The 21,971-nt window shown below is 38.0% G+C and overlaps 2 protein-coding genes across 3 annotated transcripts in view; one reads left to right on the forward strand and one right to left on the reverse strand.

The window, feature by feature from the left end:
- DYNC2LI1 (dynein cytoplasmic 2 light intermediate chain 1) overlaps positions 1 to 5,883 on the forward strand; it is a 22,762-nt gene extending 16,879 nt beyond the window's left edge. Inside the window, exons 13-15 of one of the 2 annotated variants that reach the window (XM_048057645.2) lie at positions 1,821 to 1,925; positions 4,265 to 4,343; positions 5,672 to 5,883. In XM_048057645.2, coding sequence (XP_047913602.2) covers positions 1,821 to 1,925; positions 4,265 to 4,330 — 171 coding nt within the window. In that variant the 3' untranslated portion in view covers positions 4,331 to 4,343; positions 5,672 to 5,883. The remainder of the gene's footprint in view (positions 1 to 1,820; positions 1,926 to 4,264; positions 4,344 to 5,671) is intronic. The other variant, XM_048057647.2, reaches the window with a different exon arrangement.
- On the reverse strand, positions 5,625 to 21,953 carry ABCG5 (ATP binding cassette subfamily G member 5). Its single transcript, XM_013173871.3, has 13 exons — positions 21,706 to 21,953; positions 21,239 to 21,360; positions 20,686 to 20,822; positions 20,355 to 20,453; positions 19,251 to 19,383; positions 17,585 to 17,724; positions 16,583 to 16,712; positions 13,952 to 14,165; positions 13,492 to 13,697; positions 12,538 to 12,676; positions 9,548 to 9,733; positions 7,741 to 7,853; positions 5,625 to 6,582 (listed from the first exon to the last, which is right to left on the reverse strand). The coding sequence occupies exons 1-13, from the start codon at positions 21,825 to 21,827 to the stop codon at positions 6,386 to 6,388; spliced, it is 1,938 nt and encodes a 645-aa protein (XP_013029325.3). The 5' UTR covers positions 21,828 to 21,953; the 3' UTR covers positions 5,625 to 6,385.
- Between the last annotated feature and the right edge of the window lie 18 nt (positions 21,954 to 21,971).

Genomic DNA, 21,971 nt, shown 5'->3' on the forward strand with positions numbered 1-21,971 from the left:
CCCAGGATCTCTTTGGAATTTGCATAAAGGATAGAAATCCTTTTTTATCTGGACATTTAACTGCAGCTTCATTCATGGAAACAAATGATAAAGCTAACCTTGAGCTGAGAACTGGATAGCCTCCCAGTCAGGTACTTAAGGAGTCAGCGTCACGCAAGGCTAAAGTTCGTACCAACTGGTCATTGTTACACAAATATATGACATTAGGGATTGATGCCAGTTTTAGCTGAAGCCTAACACTGTAAGTATACCCAAAAAAAAAAAAAAGAATTAGATACCTGGTACCATTTGGTGTTAGCTTACAAGAAGTAATGGCAACCTATCTCCAAGAACAGGGCTGTAAATTCTTAAGACGGGAAGGGAAAAAACCTGCTAATAGGAAATTCACTGTACATAGAATAAGGTTAAAATACACTCTGTCACTAGTCCTTTAATCAGTCATGAAAACATCAAATTTATCTGTCTGTAGTTTATGCAACTGCTGTTTTGTTTTGCTTTTGGTTTAAGATTCTGGATTGAAAACAGCTATGTTGCTCACAAAATATGATTCTAAGACATCTTTCAAGGAAGTAGAGTCCTATTTTTCCCTGATAGGAATGGCCTAATGAACCAGGTCATTCACAACTGGAAATCATCTTTGGTGTCAGGTCTGCCATGGCTAATCAAACTCCATCAGAGTCCGATTGTGATCAGGTCTGTGTTAGCCAACATGAGAGCCAGCCCTATCTCTTCAACATAGTGCTCTGCTATGACCATGTTGCAGAGCTTCAGGAAGCTACTTTAATCTTTAAGCAAAATACAAGACTTCATACTGTGCAATGAACCTTCTTGGTTAGGCCAGTGGTGCTGGGCAGAGCAGTACGACACTCACCTTAGCATCAGGAGCATCTTGTCTCCTCCAGAGAAGTGCTAGGATTCATATCATGGAGAAAAAATTATGTAGGGTTATACTCAGCTGCCAAAAATAAGCTTTCTTGTTTTCACATGAAAACTTGCCCAAATGGGTAACGTCAGCTTTTTTTTTAATGTTGGTTTAATAGCCTTATTAGAGCACTGTTATTAAACTTGCTACTGAAGTTTAGTTGGTTAAGATTTTTAATCCTTGTTTCAGTATTGTTTCTCTTCACTGTGTTCCAGATTGAGGGCAAATTCAGTAAGAAACAGCATTTAAAAAAGGAAGTTAAAGTCACAAAAAGCCAGTCCCTCAGAACTGAGGAAATGCACCAATTAAGGCTTTTCCTACAATCTTAATTTTTGCTCCTTGTTTGTAGACATTATGGTATTGTCTTTAATTACATGATCATATACTATTTTGCTGATGTCTCGATTCAATTGTTCAGTATTTCTTTTCATCATCCTTATTCTTTGTGTACCTTATTTCTCAACCTGCCATTCAGACACTTCAATGAACACAAAAGTATTAATTTTTTTTCTCTGAGAATGTGTAGTAATGTTATCTTATCTGAGTGCCTCACAAACATCAGTTAAGTCTTTCTTCTCAATCCCTTTATGAGATAGGTGTGATCTTCCCCAGCTGACAGATGAAGAATTTATAGAAATACAGCAGTACAGAAGCTTTAATTTTTTTTTGTTTTTGTTTTAAATCCCCTTTATGCCAGTGTTGAGACACCCAGGACAAGTTGCTGGCACACTAGTAATGTTTAAAGCATTCAAAGCCCATTGAAGGCGTATTTAAATTGCAATTGTTAATGCTTCTGTAAAGCCAATCTGTGCGCCCTGCACTTGGTACCCAGAAAAGAAAGGAAGCTTAATACTATCTTTAAACATTTTGGCTTATTTGGAGATGTATTTTTTTGCAGGCTGTTCTTTTAGTTTGGAGAGAAGATCTCTTAGCTGATTATATAGCTACAGTATATTTCAGAAGTCTGCCTATGCTTATAATATGGGATTTCACGAGCAGGAAGGTAGGGTTTGTCAAAATTGTCTCTGGAATGATCTTTAAGTTATATATTAGGTTTGTTGGTTGGTTGGTTGGTTGTTTTTGTGTATTTGTCTTTTACATTGCTGACCTACAGAAATTTATTTTACTTTCTGTTTTACACCACAAGTAAGGAAGTATCCTTTCCTGACAGCACTTTTTTCCCTGAATCACTAACTTTGTTAAAGATTCTTTTCAGTAAGTTTCTTCCTTTTTTATAAAAGTTTATAGTCCTTTTAGTTTCTATGCTTTCATTTCTCATTGAACGTCATCTTACTTTGTGTCTCTAAAATATTTATCACTTTCTTCTGTACTTCTGTATGTAGTGGAACGGCTATACAGTTTTAATATATGCTGATTTTGATACCTTGCACTTCACAGCTTTGAATTGCCTTTGTATCAAATCGCCTTGTAGCTAGTTAAAATTAGAGCAAAATAAATTGTTATATTATCTACTGCTTTCTTGAAACAGGTTAGTCAGACTTGATACATTTGTAAGGCTAATTATTTGGGCAACACCTATAGACCTCAACCCTACAGCATTGTCTTTATGTGTAAAACCTCACTGTCCATTTCTACCACTTCCTGTAGCATCTGAGAAAATTGTTAAATTGGAATTATTTACTTGGCATAAATAGGATACGTGTGCTTCTTAAAATGATCGCAGTATTCTCTACCTACCAAACTGTTGGAAGTTTGCCAACAGTTCAGTACATTCCAAGATCATAAATACTTCATATTAATAAGGAAGGAGTGAAAATACTGAGTAAAGGCTGGCTTACAGATGGAACAACTCAGTAGTACTGGAGCTGTATTCAACAATGCAACTTACCTAGATTTAGACTGGATACAATTTGTTCTACATCAGTCATTTGTGAGTTATGTAACCGTAAAACCAGACTTTGCAAGCATCTTGAAGGATATGTGCTAATTACAAATCCTCTTACCTGTTCATAAAGCTGTGGTGTTCTCTGAAAGTTTTGCACTGCTGATGAAGCTGCTGAAATTACTGCCTGAAAGAAAATTCAATGGAATTGCCTTGCAATTTCTAGACAACGATTTCTCTGTTGCTCTGCCCTTCATTTTCGTCCTCACTCAGTGCTTGGGACTGATAATTAATACTACTTTTAAATTCACCAGGTGTGAATTTTGTCAGTAGTATCTGTATACCTACAGAGAAACCTCAGTCTGTTAAGTCCATTCTATTAAAAACAGAACAGTAATCACAAACACTTGCCCACTTTTGAGGGTCTTCACTGCATTTATATTAATCATTGGTTCATGTCCAGCTCTTTTCCTTTTTCTTTGTCAACCTCCAAATTTTCTTTATCGTCATCCCAAGCTATTTCAGTACCTGTACAACCATAATTACACAGATGTTATTTTCTGTGATTCTTGGAGACTGGATTTACTTTTTGCTTTGGCAGAGAATTTTAATATGTCTTTTGTCTCTCTGTTTGGCTTTAGAGTGAATTTCCAAAAGGATGAATATTCTCCACCTTTTGTTTCTGCTAAAAGCATGTTGGGAAGAGGAGTTCATGTTTTTTAAGTGAATTTAGGAACAAGATGATAAAATAGCTGCTGTTAACTTCTCTTACTTAAAGTGTTTGCTTTTAGCAGCCTACTATATTGCTCTATTTGCATGAATTCTTCAATAAGTAATGGAAACAACTGAAAAAAAAAAAGAGCTTTTGCCTACTCAGTCCTATTCACAGCAGTATATTTACATGGCAAGATTTAGTGTCGTCATAGATCATGGTGCTGTCTAAATTTGGAAATCTTTGGAAGCCATTCAAGTAACAAATGTTAAATGTGGCCTTCTACTCAGTTTCAGACTGTGCATCTAACTTCTTTTAGTTGCACATAAAGCACATAATACTCCTTAGAAGACCTTCCTGGGATGTTTACCACAATATAGGACTTAATACTGAAGGGACTTGGTAAGTCATAGCAGCACTATATCAAAATTATCCTTAGGGTTAATTGAACTCAGTGAGAAATTCCAGCATAGTTATTTATTTTGTGTTGTAGTTAATAGATGGTTAATACATTCTTCTGATAAAAGTAAGATACAATGACCTTTTTTTCTTATTGTAAGCAGTACATGCTTAGGTCTACCAATTACCTCATTAGAGTATCATCATCTTGCAAGTGTAGTAAAAAGTACAGCACCTGTAGTATAATTCTGTTAAAAATCATACAGTACATTTTTTCCTGCTGTGAAGAGTTTTTTGCACATGCTTTAGAGTATTAGATGGCTAATGTATCTCATCACTTTCAGTTATGAGGATATTAAATTAATATGTATTTGTGCTTCTCTTTTAGGAGCTTGAACAATATAAAAGAAATGCTTCTAAATCCTGGAAAGAAATGGATTTTGACCCTGACTGATGAACTGCTAAAGGTATCTTCAGTTTCACATGTGCAAAATTAATTATTTTAATGTTACACTAACAATTTAAATTTTTTAAAAGTGGGGAGAGAAGAATTGTTCAGAGAGATGAAGACTGGCGGCAGTCAGTCCTACCTATTTTATAATTGGTAACAAATTACTCAACTTACTTTTTGAATGATTCTGCCCTAAACGTGTATTAAATGCAAATATTTTTTTCACACCCAAAGTATGAAACTACATGATAAAGTGTGCTAGGCATCTTTTCCTAGTTCCTTGCATATATGATTCAAAAGCAAAGCTTAAAAATACATTTGCATCATAGGATGCATATCATTTGAATAGAACAGTTCCACAAAAACTGGCAGAACAAAATAGAAGTTCAACCAGTTTTGACCTGGTCTAAAATTCAAAAGTTTGCTTCACCAGGAATTATTTATGGCACTGTATAGCATTTTAATACCTGTGCACAGAATTCAAGACAAGACATTCCTGTCAAATATTCAACTGCTAGGAATTCTTTCTAATGAATTTGACAGATACTTGGTTAGTGGTAGAAACATAATTACTTCACATTCAGCCTAAACGTGGGAAATGGTAGCCTAAACTATATACAACTTTCTGTTCATGGACTTCCTCTCTATAATCAGCTGGGCTGAGCCTTTTGAGAATACGCAAGTCAAGATCTGGATTAAAGCCAGACGTCTTTTGAGAGCTAAGCCTTGTAGACTTGTTGTCAGAGAGTAAATGCCTGGACAGGCACTTGGCAGACCAGATTGTAAGAATATTCCCTGCTGAACAACCCTACATGGGCATAAAAATGGCAAAGAAACTAATTTGGTATTGTTCCATCCCTTTCTAGTTATTTGTAACATATTTGTTCACTGATTACTTTTTCTGATGTAACTTAAGATATTTATATATAAAGATAATTAGAAAAAAATCTTGGCCTCACAGTTAAGTGGAAAAGTTGCATTAGCTTGAGGATTTCATACTCTGTTAAAATGTGCATCATCTCAATACTGAAATTATTTTCTTATGGAATTTTAAGATAAAGTATACTTATCTGTATGATGTAATCACTAGCTACACCCCCACAACAAATAATTTCTTCATTGAACAAGAAAAGTAAGTTATAAAACTTAGGAATTCAGCATCTGCTAGTCTTTCCATTTGGGAAGTTACTTCTATTTATCATTTGGATAAATTAGACTCTTTGACATGTTAGCGAACCCACAAGAAAAAATTCAAAAGAAAGATAAAAATTACATCACTTCCAAAAAATTGGCAACATTTTTTTCCCTAGTTAAACTGATACTTTATTAACTTTTTTTTCCTAGTAATTCACAAAGTGCTTCCAAGATGGGATTTAGAACTTGATAATGAGAAGAACGAACAGATATAAATAACAGCTGTCTTCTGTGATCTACCATCATTTGTACAACTAAAACACGTTCGGTAACTTTTATGTTTGTTAAAGATCATAAAGATTATTGTACTCGGTGGCATGGTTGGACAGTATGCATAAGATTAAAGTGAAATGATTTCTTGATTCTGTCATTATTTACACTAGTTAGTGTGTTTCTACAAATCCCCCAAATGGGATCAAAACCAAGCATACTACTTTAAATACAATTCTAGGAGAAAGAGTTACTAGCAAGTATACCCCTTGGCTTATTGGTAATAGTTAAAACAAAAATAACAACAAAGTTGGGGGAAGAATTAGAGCACCAGTGACATATATTGCTAAAAATGACAACATCAGCAGACTAAATTAAATTCAAAAGCCTTTTCAAAGATATAATACTGTTGATATGGCTGATTTAGGAGTGGGGTACAAGGAATAGCATGAAGCCATTCACCCTCTTAAGAGAAGCTTGTTTTTCAAGATGGAAAGCATCCAGTTAGAAACAAACAAGAGAAGATGAATGTGTTTTTCTATGTATGGTCATTTAAATTCTGAAATCTAAAATCCAGCAAATCAAGACTTCAACTGTAATGAAATTAAGAATGTAAAATTTTAAATTACATATTGTCAGATCTACTACCTTTTTTCACTGCCTGCTAATAATTCTCTCTCTAATTTTGAAGCTCAGGATTGCTATAACAGCAAGTACTGGTACAAAAGCATAGAGCAATAAGAAATCCATTGTGAACCGGGACAATGCACCAGGAAAGGTTTTGTCAATGAACTGAATGCCATGGGTGAATATACATGCGGAATTAATTGTAGTGGAACCGTTGGCTCCCCCTGTCAAAAGAAAAAATTAATTCCTTCAGTAGGTTAATCGGCAAAATTAAAACTCAGGCTCCAGTATCTAGCTCTTATATTTAATATAGCTAGCCTTAACGTTATTTTAATGATGAACTACTGCTCATAGCTATAGGTCCCACCCTTCGGGGGTAAGAGAATCCATATGTTTCTGCAGTTAATCTATGCCATATTTTTTTTGAAGAAATGAACAAGGGTTCACTAGGAGCTTTCTGTTTTGTTCATACTAGGTAAAAGATTTGTGGCTTTTCAGGTACGTTGTCTAGAGGGGGCCTCAAGAACCAAGATGACAGACTTGCGTCACTCACATTAACCATCAGCTGCTGATGGTCACTACCAAAGGCACGGAGTCATTTTCTAACAGGTGTTCACATGGTCATATTCAAACAGTTGCCACCTACCCTCTTATAATGAAGGGAACAGGAGAGAGAGATGACGAACAGTGAGTGGATAAAGAATATGGAATGCGTCTCTGCTTGGAGAGCAGCACAGACACCTGGCTACACAGCCCAGAATAGCTTCGGGCAGGCCCATAGCTGTAAGTTTTAGTGCTGTTGATGGATTCACATCATCCTTCTAATCTCTCCAACGTGATTCTAATGTTGTGCCAGTTATCTTGCTCACAAACAGCAAAGCACAACTTGACAGAGATCTAAGCTGCTCAGTATTTGCTGTGGTAACACACATTTGAACTGAAGCTTCACTAGAATTAGAGGAAAAATCTGGTCAGGTGTTACCTGTACTGCGCCCTCCACCAATATTTGATCCTGTATTGTGTAATTCTGTTGATATTCTATGTGTAATAGTTCTGATAAGCATATAGCAGGCTGCAAAGTTTACTTTCCAAATCAACTCAAAGGGGAATAAAATAACATATAAAGAAGAAAAAGATAAAAAACTGAAAGAATGAGAAATAGTTGAAAAAAGCAGTCAAATATTTTTCTGGCTTGCAGATACAGAGTTATAGTAAGCCTCTACTAATCATTGATTTTTATTTTTTTTAACAATTAACAAGTTGTTTAAATCTTTAAATTATCAGGATACTTTAATTGTTTGCAGAAGGAAGATAAGCCTCGACATCTCATTAAAATTATTTACAATGGACTTAAAGATTTATTCTTTTAATTGCACACTTACCGCAGGTGAAGCTTAAGCCATAAAATTCGTTGACTACAAGAATTTCACTGCTGTATTTTTGAAAGGTAAGATAACTGAGTATTTTAAAAGGCGTTGGCATTTCTTCTATGGTCCTATAAGAAACAGAAGTTAAATTGTCTTTTGCTAACATTCCATGAGCCAGTTCTGCCCCAAGTGAAAACAATCTCTTAACTTTGGGCATAGCCTGTTACAGCAAGACTTCTTGGATGTACATGAAGGGTTTCCAAACATAAAGTCTGTCCTAGTGATAACTGAGGCGACAGCAACAAAGGTTGTCTCTGCCTTTGGTACAGTGTCATAGCATTCTGTCCTAAGTTGTTTATGGGCAGTCACGAATACTTCTGTGAAGTTTTTGTTATTCATATTGCAGTGATAAACTGGAAAGGGCAAGAAGCAATATAAACACTACAAACAAAAGTGTTGGTTCCAAAGTAAGAAACCACCACCCCTCATTCTATCTTCAAAACTAAAAAAGGCCTTGTAACAATTCATGGGATATAATAATGATAATACAAAAATAAAGCAAAGAAGAATAAGAAGAGAAAACAGAATATGAGCATTTTGAAATAACATTATGCAACAAGCCTGGGCAATTTTGGCACCTAAAAGTTCGCAAGACTTTTTATAATTAAATAACAGCAAAAAAACAGCCCAAGTTTCAATACCACTTTAAGTATCCCTCACTGTGTATGAGCTTTCATTATCAAAGAGATTCATAATATTGATTAGCAATGTCTTCACTGTAAGGTAAGGCTAGAAACCACTCTAATACTTTTTAAAAAGTTACTTTTAAAAGTTAAAAAACTACAGTAGCAGGAATAAACTGCCTTGTTATTATAAACGTATATCTTCCTGAAATTAGGTAAGGACCACATTAATTAGATATTAACCTAGTTTTATTTAATAAACAAATGTTAGCTGAGATCTACTGTGAACAGACAAAGCATTATCAGATTTGTGAAGACTCTTAAGCTAGAGGACAACCTAATGACGTATTGTTAAGCTTATTTCATGGTCACTGGAAAGGTCACAGCTGAGCATATCATATTTTCTAGGCATCTGAAACACATCTTTGTTTTCCACAATAATACATTTATTCTGAGATGTTTCTCAAAGAAATGATAGTTTCAATACTGACATGAGAGGGGAAAACGCATCAAAGTTCATGTAATTACCATGCAAAAACATGTATTTGCACAATGATGCAGCGAACGAATGTTAATGTTGCTTCATATTTATAAAACTAATCGTTGATTTAATATTTTTATATAGTTGACTTTATACAGGAAAAAAAAAGTGTCTGAAAATTTTAATGACTAAACTGGAGAAGAACACTAATAAGATAATTGAGAACAGCTTTCTGTTTTTTCTAAAACTGTAATTCCCAGTATTTAGTACCTGTGACTAAATACTGTTACTAAAAGGTCCAGTTTTTTGGTTTTTTTTGAAACAGACAGCATTTCATGGAATCATGTTGGCATTATTGAAAGAATTTAACTGAGCTGATTGATTTGAATTGAATAAATCCTCGATTTATTTCCAAAATAAGACAGTGAAAAAATTAAACATTTTAGCATATTTGCTGATATCTAAAGCTATTGTTTTTGTCTACATCTGTATTTAGTACGTCTAACATGATTAGGTAGTTCTTCCTCTGAAGGTAACAGCTGTACTTGTTCCATCGCAACCTGTGCATTATTGCAGTTAAGCAATACAGATTGTTCATGAAACCCTTCTATAGCTAGACTATTTTAATAATAACACCATAAATAAAACTTTTTCCTACCTTACAAGTCCTGTTCCCGCTACGACACCTGCTGAGTTAAGCAACACCACTCCACTTTGGACTATATTTGGGTTTTGAACCACACCAAGCATTACAAGCGTTAGTAGTTCACCAATTACATGAGATGCGAAGACAACAGCGAAGAAAATTCCAAATCTGGAAGCATCAGGATACAACCCTACAGTCCTGTACAAAAAATGAACAGAAGAAATTTTTAAAAACACGGGTTTGGTACTAGACTTGAAATGTAACCACTATTCTTGGTTTTATTCATTTTTGCAATCACAGCACATTACATAAACCGTTTATCCCTGAACTCCTTGCGTCTTCTTTGGAGCCTTAACATGAAGGACATCCACTTAATTTCCTGTGTGCAGACACATTAGGTTTTCTCCATCTAGATTAAAGAGGGGTATATAAAGATGTAACTGTAGGAGAAATTTGTGTTATTTCAAGATAACCACCATGGCTTTAAATATCATTTAGACTAAAATTGGCCCACCTTTACAGTCTATACATTTAAGTTATTTATGTAAGTCACATCTGAAAAGAACATCTTTATGCAGATAATTAGGAGGGAATTTTGTACTTCTGATACTGTGCATGCAAACCTAAAAACAGATATATGGATATGCTCATCCTAATCAAAAGGAAAGCTAATTGAATTCACCACCCTTGTAATTCATCCAAATGCAACTTCCTCCAGACTTGTACACTCTTTAATAACCAACACGCTGTTCCTAGTTTTTCCCTCAATTAATTAAGGAAACGTAGCACCACGCCCAATTTGTACTAAAGAGTAAAAAGCTAAGAAAAGCCAGCAATTGCTTGGCAAACTTAATTCAGCCTTGTAGCATATGTGACAGATGACAAAAACCTTTTATTATATGGTGACATATTACTCTTTTTTTCACAATACCTCATACCAAAATTGCCTTATACTAGGTATGTACTGCATACTCTGCTTAGCTAACAAGCAGGTATTCAACACTACTTTCATCTTCGTTGCTCAGGGCCCTCTGTCTTTTTTATAATGCACCATGCTTGAACCATGATCTTAAAATAGAACTATTAATTTTCTCACAGTTTTTTCTGTAGCATTTTTTGCATGTAATACTGAAATAATCTCTATTATAAATAGGTGGCTGAACATTGACTCTTCAAGTATTAAACACTCACTGAGCGAGCGGGTATTTAGCAACCTCTAATCACAGCTTGGTACAGAAAGAACAGCTCTCCAAAAGTCCTAGCATTAAAGTATCACCTTTTCTGAAGTGCTCTAATACTTCTTACTATGAGCTATGCAGAGCCAGACTAGTAAATCTGGGGCAGGAGTAGAAACAGATGAAAAACAAAATGAAAAGAAAAGAAAAAAGAGAAAATGACAGCAATAGAATGGTAGGATAACATACACTGTTAGAGCATTTCCCAGAGGCATCCTTAGCTGGGAAAATGCACAAATAGAGTGCGTTAAGTTGACTGCCGTACAGAAGTGGCTGTACTTGGTCTTGGCCGGACCTGTCGCGTGCCTGATCTGGTAAGAGTTCGGTTCTGCCTCTATGTGCCTGCATACACAAACTCAGAGACAAAACGGCTTGTAAGAGCACACACCAGAGGCTATAAAAGCCTCTCCAAAAGAGCAAAGCCTCTCCTGTTGAGAAAAGTTTAGCCCTGCACAGGTCCAATCTTCAAAATTTCACAGGAGCTGCCAGACCTCAGAGGCCTAAGGGCACTACAAAGTCACTCTGACACTTCGCTTACTGATGGCTTTCAAACAACTACGAGACAGCAAAGACACGCAAAGGCTAACAGCAGTAAATATTACCTGCTAGCTAGAACCAAGAGCTTTACTGTTGATTGTGGTTGAAGCTACCAAAGCACAAGGGGAAAGTCTGTGGCCATACAAATTTCCTGTCTGGTAAGGATTAAGTGACAAACAGAGGCTCGTGATGCTCATGGGCACCATGCTCATGTACCACCAAGCCTGCCAGTCGTTGGTACATGCTTTACTAGAGACTGTCGTCTAATTAGCATCACAGAATCACTCAGGTGGGGAAAGATCTCTAAGATCACCAGGTCCAACCGTTAGCCTAGCACTGCCAAGTCTACCAAGTCTAATGCTACTGCCCACTGGATTCAAGCTCCGTGGTGTGAAAGGGGAAACCAGCAGGCGTGAAGTCACCAAACTCATTTTGCAGACATCAGCTGCCACTTGAAAACAAAAATAATCTCTAGTGCCGTACACACCACTCCTTTCACAATGAGGAAAACAACTCAGAAAAAGACTGAAGGATAAAAATGGGTCCCTCACTACCTTGCTATTACCTTACTATAGCAACCGTGGACTGTATTAAATTCAGAATAAGCAAGCAGAAGAGGGGAAATTAATTGAACAGGAATGAAGAATGCCAGACCTATCTGACAGGTGAAACAATTAAAGGATAAAATATTTCATCACCAAATTCTGTGGTATATTTCACAATGATGTGAGGAAATTAATGTACAGGGGAAGCAATTTTTACTATCAAATCCTTTCTCTTGGTACCAGAAATCCGCTTTTGTGCCTTTCTTTGGAGAGTAGAATAGAGGATTCTGGATCTCATCACAAACATATGCTGTAGGTAAATCCCAAACACTCAAGGAAATGTGAAACTTTGTGTATATTCAAAGTGTGACCTAACTGCAACACCAAGCCTTCCTGCAAATACCTCGGCAGTACTCAGCTGGCCTTTGGCACGACTGGTAAGTCTTAAGGGCTGCTCAAGTCCCTGATCTTATTTAACACCTCCTGCTAGAAATGTACACCTAGTCTTACCACTGCCTGAAAAAGAGAAGTTAAAATTGCATCATCTTTCCTTAAACTTTCTCTGTAATGATCTGAATGATTCTGAGAGACAACAGCACGAAGCCACACCAGGAGGCCTATTGCTGACAAGGGAACTGAAATTAATAACGAAAACAACAATCCAACAGGTGCAACAAGTGCTTACCAGTATATAAAGATGCTGAAGATTGCCGCGCTGATGACACTGAAGGGCAGGAAGTGCAGTATATAAGCTAAAAGCATTTGCCACTTCTTATACAAGCCATCTTTACTTTCTTGGTCACTGATAGCACGTAAAGGTGGAACTGGATTAAATATAATTAAATATACAAGAAATAAATTAAATCATCATTGAATTAAGAAACAAGACTTGTTTCTAGCAAAAGTTATCTCATGCACTGAAACAACTTTGCATATTTATCAGAAAACTGCTGGCCAGTCTTCCCTTTTTGTATATAAAAACTAAAGACATGGAAAAGATGCCATCACTGGATAATTTATTGAGGTGCTCTGATCTCAAGGTGATGACAGCAGGGTACGCTCCCTACATGAGCAGAACAGTTTCTAGGGCTGTAAATAAAAACTACTGTTGGTCTTTGTGTGACTAATCTATGGTAGCTCTAAGAGAAACACCCTCTAATAAAAACATAATCACCACATAATAGTCTTAAATCTAATTATCCTTGCTTGCTGTCAAAGCTGGTTTGTACTTCCACCCTTACCATGTGTCTTTGGCTTTGATCTTACTTAAGATGGTAAATTTTAAACCTAGACTTTGTCCTGCCTTCATAATGCTACATGCGGGCAAGTTCCTGCATAGTTCACAACAGCACCTCCACACACAGGCCAGCTGTAAAAAGGGAGAGGCAGGGATGAGAGCATATTCCTTCCTTAAGTGCAGTTAACCTGGAGCTTCTCGGATGCACTGATCTTATTCTGCATAGTGAAGCTTGCAGGAACTTCACTTTTGAATTTCATGCTTCTGCATCAACTCTGACATTACCTAAAACTGTACGGATCCCTTAAACAATCCTTTTAATCTTCAAAAAATACTTATTCCTAGTTACAAAATAGCAGCAGCAATACCTGCTGCTGCACAGAACGGAGGACAGAAACTCACAAAGGGCAACAGCATTGAGCAGCCCTGTGTAGGGGGGGGCACTCACGCACTGGTAGATAAGCCCCACACGGTCCTGCACTGCTCCTTTCTCCACGTCAGTCCTTAGTCTAAGAAGGAAAAACGCTACAAACAAGCCAAACAGAAGATTCTGGAGGAGACGCATGATGATGCCCATCTTATCTCTGGAGAAATTTCTTGTTATCCTCCTGAAAATGAAACAGAACAATAACAAAATACTTGTTAGCTATGACTGACCACGTTGGTAGGATATTTAGCTTTGAAGAAATCTTACATGCAATATGTCCCTGAAAAAAGCAGTATGAAAAAAATAGGCAAGTGAAGTGGTAGACCAAAATACCAAGAAAGTGCATTTACACAAACACAGAAAAAGCCTGAGAGATTAGTAGGTAAGGAAAACAAAGCAAAGGAATATTTTAAAAAACAAAACAAAAAGTCTTACCGGAAAAGAATCCATAATTTGGAAAAGGCACCGGGTGAGTCTTTGTTTTTGAATGGTATAGGTGGCCGATCTTTCATACACCTTGTTCTTTCAATGGCTGTCAGTACTTTGCTAAAGATCTCTGAGTTTTTGTAGGCTGATGTAATTACCTGAACCCTACTGTAGGTTTCAAGTTCACGTTCCTTGCTTCGGGTGTCCACAGAAGTCAGATCCACTGTAAATTTACAAAATTTTTACTATATATACATCACTTTCCATTAGTAGCTATTCCCCTCTTGCAAGAGGTGAAGTTTATTTCACTCCTCCCTTCTGTTTGAAGCAGTGTGAACAAACGAATGTGCAGCCACAATAAATCTCCACGTTCTGTGGCTCCTGTAGGACCCTTGAGGTGTTGGGTTCTGTGTCTAGGAACACAAGGGCTGAGCGGGGTGCTGGTCAGACCGTTAGTGTTCTCCTTGCACAGCACAGGGCTGTGCTACCCGTGAAGCACTACTGCTGCCGAGAGCAAGACAGATCCCCAGCTGCGGGTGAACAATAACGTGGATGGAAAGACGGCTTTCTGGTCACGTCTCTCTCAGGTTTTCAGGTAAGTACTCTGATACAGCTCCCTGATTCTCCCTTGTCTTCTGCCTGCTCCTCCATAACCCTGGAGCTTTATTTTTCAGTTAGTCTGAGCTCATTCTGCACACACTTTTCTACACGTTAACATGAAGTTAGAAGATGTTGTGCAGGCCAAGTCCCCCCCCTTGCAGGCTCAGCAAAAGCCAAAGAAAAGTTCCATGGCAGCAAGTAATATTTGTTTATGAAATGTGAATACTTCATGGCATTAATGTTCCTTTCTGATAAATCCATCGATACCTATTTCCTGACACCAACAACTCTTCCTGGCAGATGGGAACTTTATGCATGATATTTGTACAAGTCATGTGGATTCAACAATAGTGCAAAAATGTAGTAAACATGTTCCTTAACCCTAATAGCAATGATTTATTTGACATTTCAAAAACCAGACTCTTGTTCTCAGGTTTTTATATTATTTGTCCATGTCTGCTGATATGTCAGTATTAAGTTACCTGTTTTTAAGGTTCGTATCGTCCTTAGATTTCAGTTTTAGTGTTATGCTCAACTTCAAAATACAACAGCAAAGGGTATCTGTAGCCCTTGTCCAAGAGTATTAATTTGTCCTCAGAACCCAAATTAAGCTTATGAATACATCCTGGTGTTCTGAAAGCTGGAATTTAGCATAATTTTATTCAACGGTAAGCATAAACTGAAGACTTCACTTCTGGACCAAATATCTAATGCCTATCATCCATTTGCACTTTTACAATGTGCAACTTTACAATAATATAATCCATGCTCAGTACATCAGATCTTATTTTCCTCTACTTTTGGTGTAAATGACATCAGAATCTGTGCCTTCATTCACATCATTAAATCACACAAAAAATATAAACTACCAATTTTCCGAAGACTAAATATTCTGATGATTCTTTGCTCTAAACTGTATTTTTTCCTTTTCTTGTCACATTCAAAGGTTGACATTTGAAGAATGCAGTACTTTCTTTACCAAGCTGTTTTAAATGTGGGTCTAAATCTCAAATCATCTATGCATTTCAAGACTATTCAAATTCATGAAGACAAAATTATCCTCACTGTCACACCAGTATTTTCAGCTTCATCCCATTCCAGCGTCATGTCAACAACCATCCTCTCTTCTCTCTGAATTTAGTTAGGATGCCACCTAGACAATAGAAAAACACTGCCTCCTCTCAATGTGCTGTTTCTGAACACAGTTTTTTGGATTGGTCAAATTCTCTGGTTATTGTTCAGCTGTGTTGTTAGAAATCAGCCTACAAACTATATAAGATATATGAGCACTCGCACACGTACATGTGCAGAGACACACACACAAACACGTTTACATGTTCTTCAAACATTTTTCCACTCGATCAGGTACTCAGATGCCCTGCAGTGTAACCAAGCCTCATTTTTAAAATCTCTTGCAGACATTTTTTTGATCCTGAATTGGTTAAAAAAAAAAAAAAGAGTATGCAAACAGCTTGCTATCATTACCTCCTGAAGCACCCATACCTTCTGCTCCAGTAGTTCACCCTAGTACTAGAAACTCCCAAAACATTCTAAAATCTCAAACAGTGAATGCCTAGAAATTCATCCTTTGGTCATCCTGTATTTTTTCTACCCTTCCCTCCATGTAACAACCGTGTTCAGTTGCTTGGCATTACAAAAGTCTGTGAGAGCACAAGACTTTCCACAGTTTGGGGATGAAATTGGTATTCTTACGTCCAATGGACAGCCATAGGGAGATGCTGTCAGGTGCTCACAGGTTTCATGAAGACGAGATTCCTTTTTTATTGGTAGTTAACTCCTTTCTGCTGTCTTTCAGTCCTACTGCAAACTTGTGTTGTTTTTATGTTGTCTGTGGACATATGGATGACCATGGGCCCATCTCTCTCTCTCCTCCGAGCTGAGCACAATTATAAGGTCAGGGAAAATTTCAAACACACTTTCAACACACTTTTGGAAAAAGATCTTTAACTTGGAGAAGAAAACAACTTGTTTGTCTAAAGAAAGCCCATATTCTTACCAAAGCAACTTAGATAAACTTACCATAGAAGTCAAAAGGATTTGATTGTTCAGGACACGAATAGCCACAGTTGCTAAAAAATGTGATCATTTCCAGAGGGTTCCCACAGAAAACCATTTCTCCAAAGCTCATGATGGCTATTTTGTCAAATAACTGTGGGGGCAAATTAGCATTGTAGCAACACGTACTGAGAAGAAATACATTAATTCTTGAGTACAGCTTTGTCTTGGTAAGAAAAATGCTTTGACAGGAAAAGTAGTTTTGACACATTCAAACTTCCTTAGTATATTTCTGTCAAAGGAAGTTTGTCCGTTCCCTCACTCCTCTTAATGGTTATGCACGATGACACATTTGTAAGCTCTTAAAACCAGTGCTTCTCAAATCAGAGCCAGCAGCATACAGAGGTAACCCACAAACAGGAGTGAGAGCTGTGGACTTCACTTCTAACCGCACCTTCACTTACTGACTGACCTCGTTCGGCATTTAATAGCCTCTACCTGCACAATCCCCCAAATTTTGGGAACATTATCCTGAATTACTTAAGGACTTCAACAGCACTGTTATTTGGGTGTATGTTTGCCAGGACAGGGTTCCCACCAGCTGTGGCCAGCCCATATTCCCAAGACACCAGGGCCACTTTAAATCCACTGTCACTTCTGTCTTGAACTGCAAGTGTTACCAAAATATCAATACATATTAATAAAGCGCTACTTTTTACAGTGCCAGCACACCTGAGGGATTTACATGGCTTCTCCCAGTATTTTATTTGGGTAGCTTCGTATCACAAATGTCATGTGCACAGTCAGCTTCTGCACTACTGGCACAGAGCAGCGTGTGTCCCAGCACGCCCTGCACGCGGCAGAAGGCCAGCGCTGCAAGGTTAAAAAGACAAGGCTGTATTTACACAGGGAGGAAGTAAAGGAGCTTTTTGAGGCAACTATACTGGACCTTGTCCTTTTATCCTGAAAAGAACTTAAGTACAAAAAGGCTAGTAAAAGAGAAAGTAGCAAGTAGATGTAATTTACCCTGAAGAGTTCTGAGCGAGGCTGATGAATTGTAATAATCACAATCCTGTCTTTGTGTGCAAGCTCTGAGAGCAGCGAGACAATCTGGTTTGCAGTCAGGCAATCCAGCCCTGTTGTTGGTTCATCAAGTAGCATGACCTCTGTGAAACGACAAGAAATAGCATTAAAACTCAGGCAAACAGAGAGCAAATGTTATGGCTTCTGCATTTCAAGACATTTTGACAAATACTGTGGAAATTACTTTACATGTGAAGTTCCACGTGTAAGCAGAGCATGCACAGTTATTATTGTGACTTGATATTTCATCTTTAGTTAGCTTCAGTGGTTCAGTTTCAGCTACTAGGAATAAGGACAAAGAACTACAGCAAGATCACAGCATAATCTTTTTTCTATGTTCAGGTGAAATCAGAAAATTACTCAAACAGATTTGATGTCTACACTTGCTTCTATGATAAAATTCATCATGTATACAAATATAAATATAACTGACATAGTTAACCTGAAGTTATCATCTTAATTAAAGATATTTATACATATTGAATTATTTGTGAACAAATTAAGAGTTATATTAAAATACGGCATGTATAATTCCATAAATGAGAGCAGTGGTGTTTTTTTAACTTCATTTTCTTTATCATTTTATTGCACGTCGAAAGGTAATAGTTACAGTCAAATTGATTGTTTTCACATAGATAAGATAAAGTACAGAAGAGGGCAACTCAACCTCAGTTAGGGTTTAAGGAGGAGGGAGGAGAACTTACAGGTTTATTTACACAGAATTACTGTAACATGAGCTTAGTGAGCAATGAATACTTCCAGTGAACTGTCCAGGCATCACCATTAGCACACAGTACCCATGGAATCTAAGTTCTCCCTCCTGCCTGGTGTGTAGTCCTGGTGCATCTGCAGTGCTATAAGGACTCTGGAGTCTAAGAAATGGATGGTATGCATCGGCTCTGCAAGATTCTAGCACCTTTAAGAAACCATCTTAAAAGTGATGCAATTTACAGTGCTGTTTCCCATGGCTAATCCTCCTACTCACTCTCCTACTCTGCTTTTTCATTCATCTGACTTGTTTTTCTTTACAGTAAAACTGCAACCACATAGAGAGCATGGCATGCATCAATATTTGGATTCTTAGCAAGGGAAATACAACATGAGGGCTATTATTCTCTTGAGCAATTTTACTCTGTTTTGTTTGTATACTTTCCAAGTGAGCAAAGTTCACTTGCTGACTGTTGTTTTGACTCTGACACGTACGTGGCACTCACACATACATGGTTCAATGACAGCTACCCCACTACAAAAACTCAGTGCTTGCTTATGTACAGCTCTAATTGGTTCAATAAACCATCAATCAACGCATCAACCAACATTTCATACGTGGGAAGAGGGAGCCCAGAAAAAAGTAAAATGGATAAGTTCAGGTCTAAACATAGGTTCAAGTCCCTAAGATTTTAAAATTCACTGATTTCCAAGACCAACTAATAGATTAATGGCAGACCTGAATTACTGCTCATCCTTCTCCGTTATTGCTAGACTAGCTTTTGCTGAATTATAGAACAAAAATGCTTTTGTATTTTGAAGTGGTTTATGAAGGTCCATAGCGGGTGCACAAAGTGACACTGCTCTGCTTTACTCTGAAAATCCACGCAGTGGTACTTACTTGGATCTTGTAATAGCTGGGCTGCAATTGAAACACGACGCCTCTCACCTCCAGAAATTCCTACAAAAATATGGCTTCCAATTATTTTGTCAGCAATGTGGCTAAGACTCAGCTCAGCCATAACTGCATCTACCTGAAAAATAATTACAATTTAGAAAGACTAATTACTGTCCAACTCAGATACTCCGGGGAAAAAAAAAAAAGGAAAAAAAAGGAAAAAAGGCATAATTTTAAGCTAAGACTTTCCCAATATGCTACTTTCATCCATTCTAGTTGGAAGGTACTTGGCCTCATTTCAATTTGATTATTTTTAAAACAGTATTTCAATTAGTGTTTAAAATGCATTTTAATTTCTATTTCTTCTAAAATGAGTAGAATTTTAGCTTCAGTTGGCATTAGGAGAAAAGCATTTTGGAGGTGGTGCTAGAAGTTATGCCATTAAACATAATGTACTAGTCTTGCTTCCAAAATAAGGGAGCAGAAAGGCAAATCAATTTGGGGGCAGTACGAAATACTGAATGGAAAATAGGTGAAGAGAGAAGACAGAAAGCTAGCGCCTTTGATCGGGCACATCTGATCTTTACTCTCAACAGAGGACAAAAAGAGCCCTCTAGTAGATCAGAAACACGCCTGTTTTATGAAGAAGGTAGCTTGTAAGGAGCATAGTAGCGCTTTTCAGGGCTGCCCTGGTTAGTGGGAGAGCACCTAAGGAGCCAGAATAGTGCCAAAGTCATCTCTGCTGTTCATGAGACTCGCCAGCATACATGGCCTCAGGCACCCCAGAGAGGCACGTCTTCTAGATACCAAAGAGGAGCTGAACTCTATATGCTATATTATAGCAGCACCTAGGGCAGCAGTTAACTGCTGCAGCTTTGGGCTGAAGAGTTTTGTCCCATCATATTGGCTGTTCCTCAAGGCATCACCACAAGCTCCCTGTGGAGGTGCTGAGCACCAAGGAGTCTGTGTTCTACTCCTGGCTCAGGAGAAGGATTTCTCCTCAGCCGCAGAATAAGGATTAAGAAACCTCTTAAACATAAAACTGCCAGTGAAAGCATTACATGATGTCATATCTGCGTTTCTGGTGGAAGATGATAAAATACAGACCTTCTTTTTGATGACACTGTTGGAGCATTTCTGAAGAGCAAGTAAAGCTGTGTAGGTCAGAGACTCTTGTATGGTGAGGAAGCTTAGCAAAGCATCATTCTAAAAAGAGATGAAGGAAGCAGGAGTTAGGTCAGTAGGAATTAAGATACTGCTTTTGCTCACACACTTTTTTTCACTCATGCATTTTATTAACTGTTTAACACTAAATTTACTACTGAAATTGCAAAATTGCAGTCAGAGTACAATAGTGCATTACAATAGGAATTTTCACTTTTTTTTTTTTTAAACACAGGAGGAAGTACAGCATACAGAAACAAATGAGAAGATTAACCTGTGGTACATAAGAGAAGCAGTCTCTAAACTGTTCCTTCTTCAGATGACGGCCGTTCACATATACTTCTCCAAAGAAACTGTCTTTATGTCCCAGTCTTCCTGATATTGCATCTAAAAGTGTTGTTTTCCCAGATCCTTTCAAACAAAAGAAATTAATCATATGATGAGATGAATTTTGCAATCTCAAGTGTGATAGCCTCACTTGGATGAAGACATGAAAACAAGAAATCATTTTTCCTCAGTAATGTTAAAGAAATAGGGAAGTAAATGGAAACCTAGACAGTGTGTGTGAATTAGCATTTATTTCACACAAATTCACACTTCATAGTGGACCATTTGGGTTTAGAGGTAACCTAATATCTTACTGAAGTTACAATTGCCAGTTAGAAGATGGAACTCTGAAAACAAGTGCCATGTTTTCGCAAAGCAAAGGTTAAAAGCAATTGCAATTTCAGTATTTAAAGCACAGACCTCAGTCACATTCAGGCTACCATGGAAGTCTCCAGTATTAACTCTGATTTTATACGTTTAAAGGTACAAGAACAACTTACCAGAATTTCCTAAAATCCCCATAATCTGGCCACTCTCTATGTGAAATGAAACATCTTTAAGTATTTGCCGAGTCCATTTTTTATGGTACAAAGGAACATTCCACCAGGGGCCAACACGCTCTCTTGGAAAACAAACATCAGAAAGGAAGAAACACCGAAGATGTAAAAAGCTTTGCGTGAAGCACACAAGCATGGGAAATCCACTTTACAGCATCTTCTTCAAATACATTTGAAGAAAAACTCCTGGCTCTGGAGAAGAGACCTGCCCTGCCTCCCCCGAGCCACCCACCCCACCCTGAGGTGGCGGCCCAGCACCGTGCAGCAGGTGGCCCTAAAATGGCCGCCAGTCTTCACGGGGCCAAAGCCAAGCCCGCAGCCCACCTGTCCCTGCCCCTCTCCCCTCCATCCCCAGGTCAGGGCAGCTCCCAGCAGGTGGGGGCTCCCCCTGCCACCCTCCCCAGTCCTACCTGACGGTGTAGGAGACCCCCCGCACACTGATACTGTTGGGGGGCTGTGCCGAAGCCTTCATCTCACCCACCCGCCCATCGCTGCCGTCCTCCTCCAGGGCAGGGGGCTCTCTGCCCGACATCTTCCAGTGCCAGGCCCGTGGGCTGCCTCCCTCACACTGCCACCATGCCTCCACCGGGTAGGGGCAGCTCCCTGCTCCTTCTGGGCCGGAGCGACTTGCTGCCCCCAGCCCTCACCACCCAGGGAAAGCAGCTAGAAGAAAACA

Source organism: Anser cygnoides, chromosome 3 (genome assembly GCF_040182565.1).
Source record: "Anser cygnoides isolate HZ-2024a breed goose chromosome 3, Taihu_goose_T2T_genome, whole genome shotgun sequence".
Lineage (NCBI taxonomy): Eukaryota > Metazoa > Chordata > Aves > Anseriformes > Anatidae > Anser > Anser cygnoides.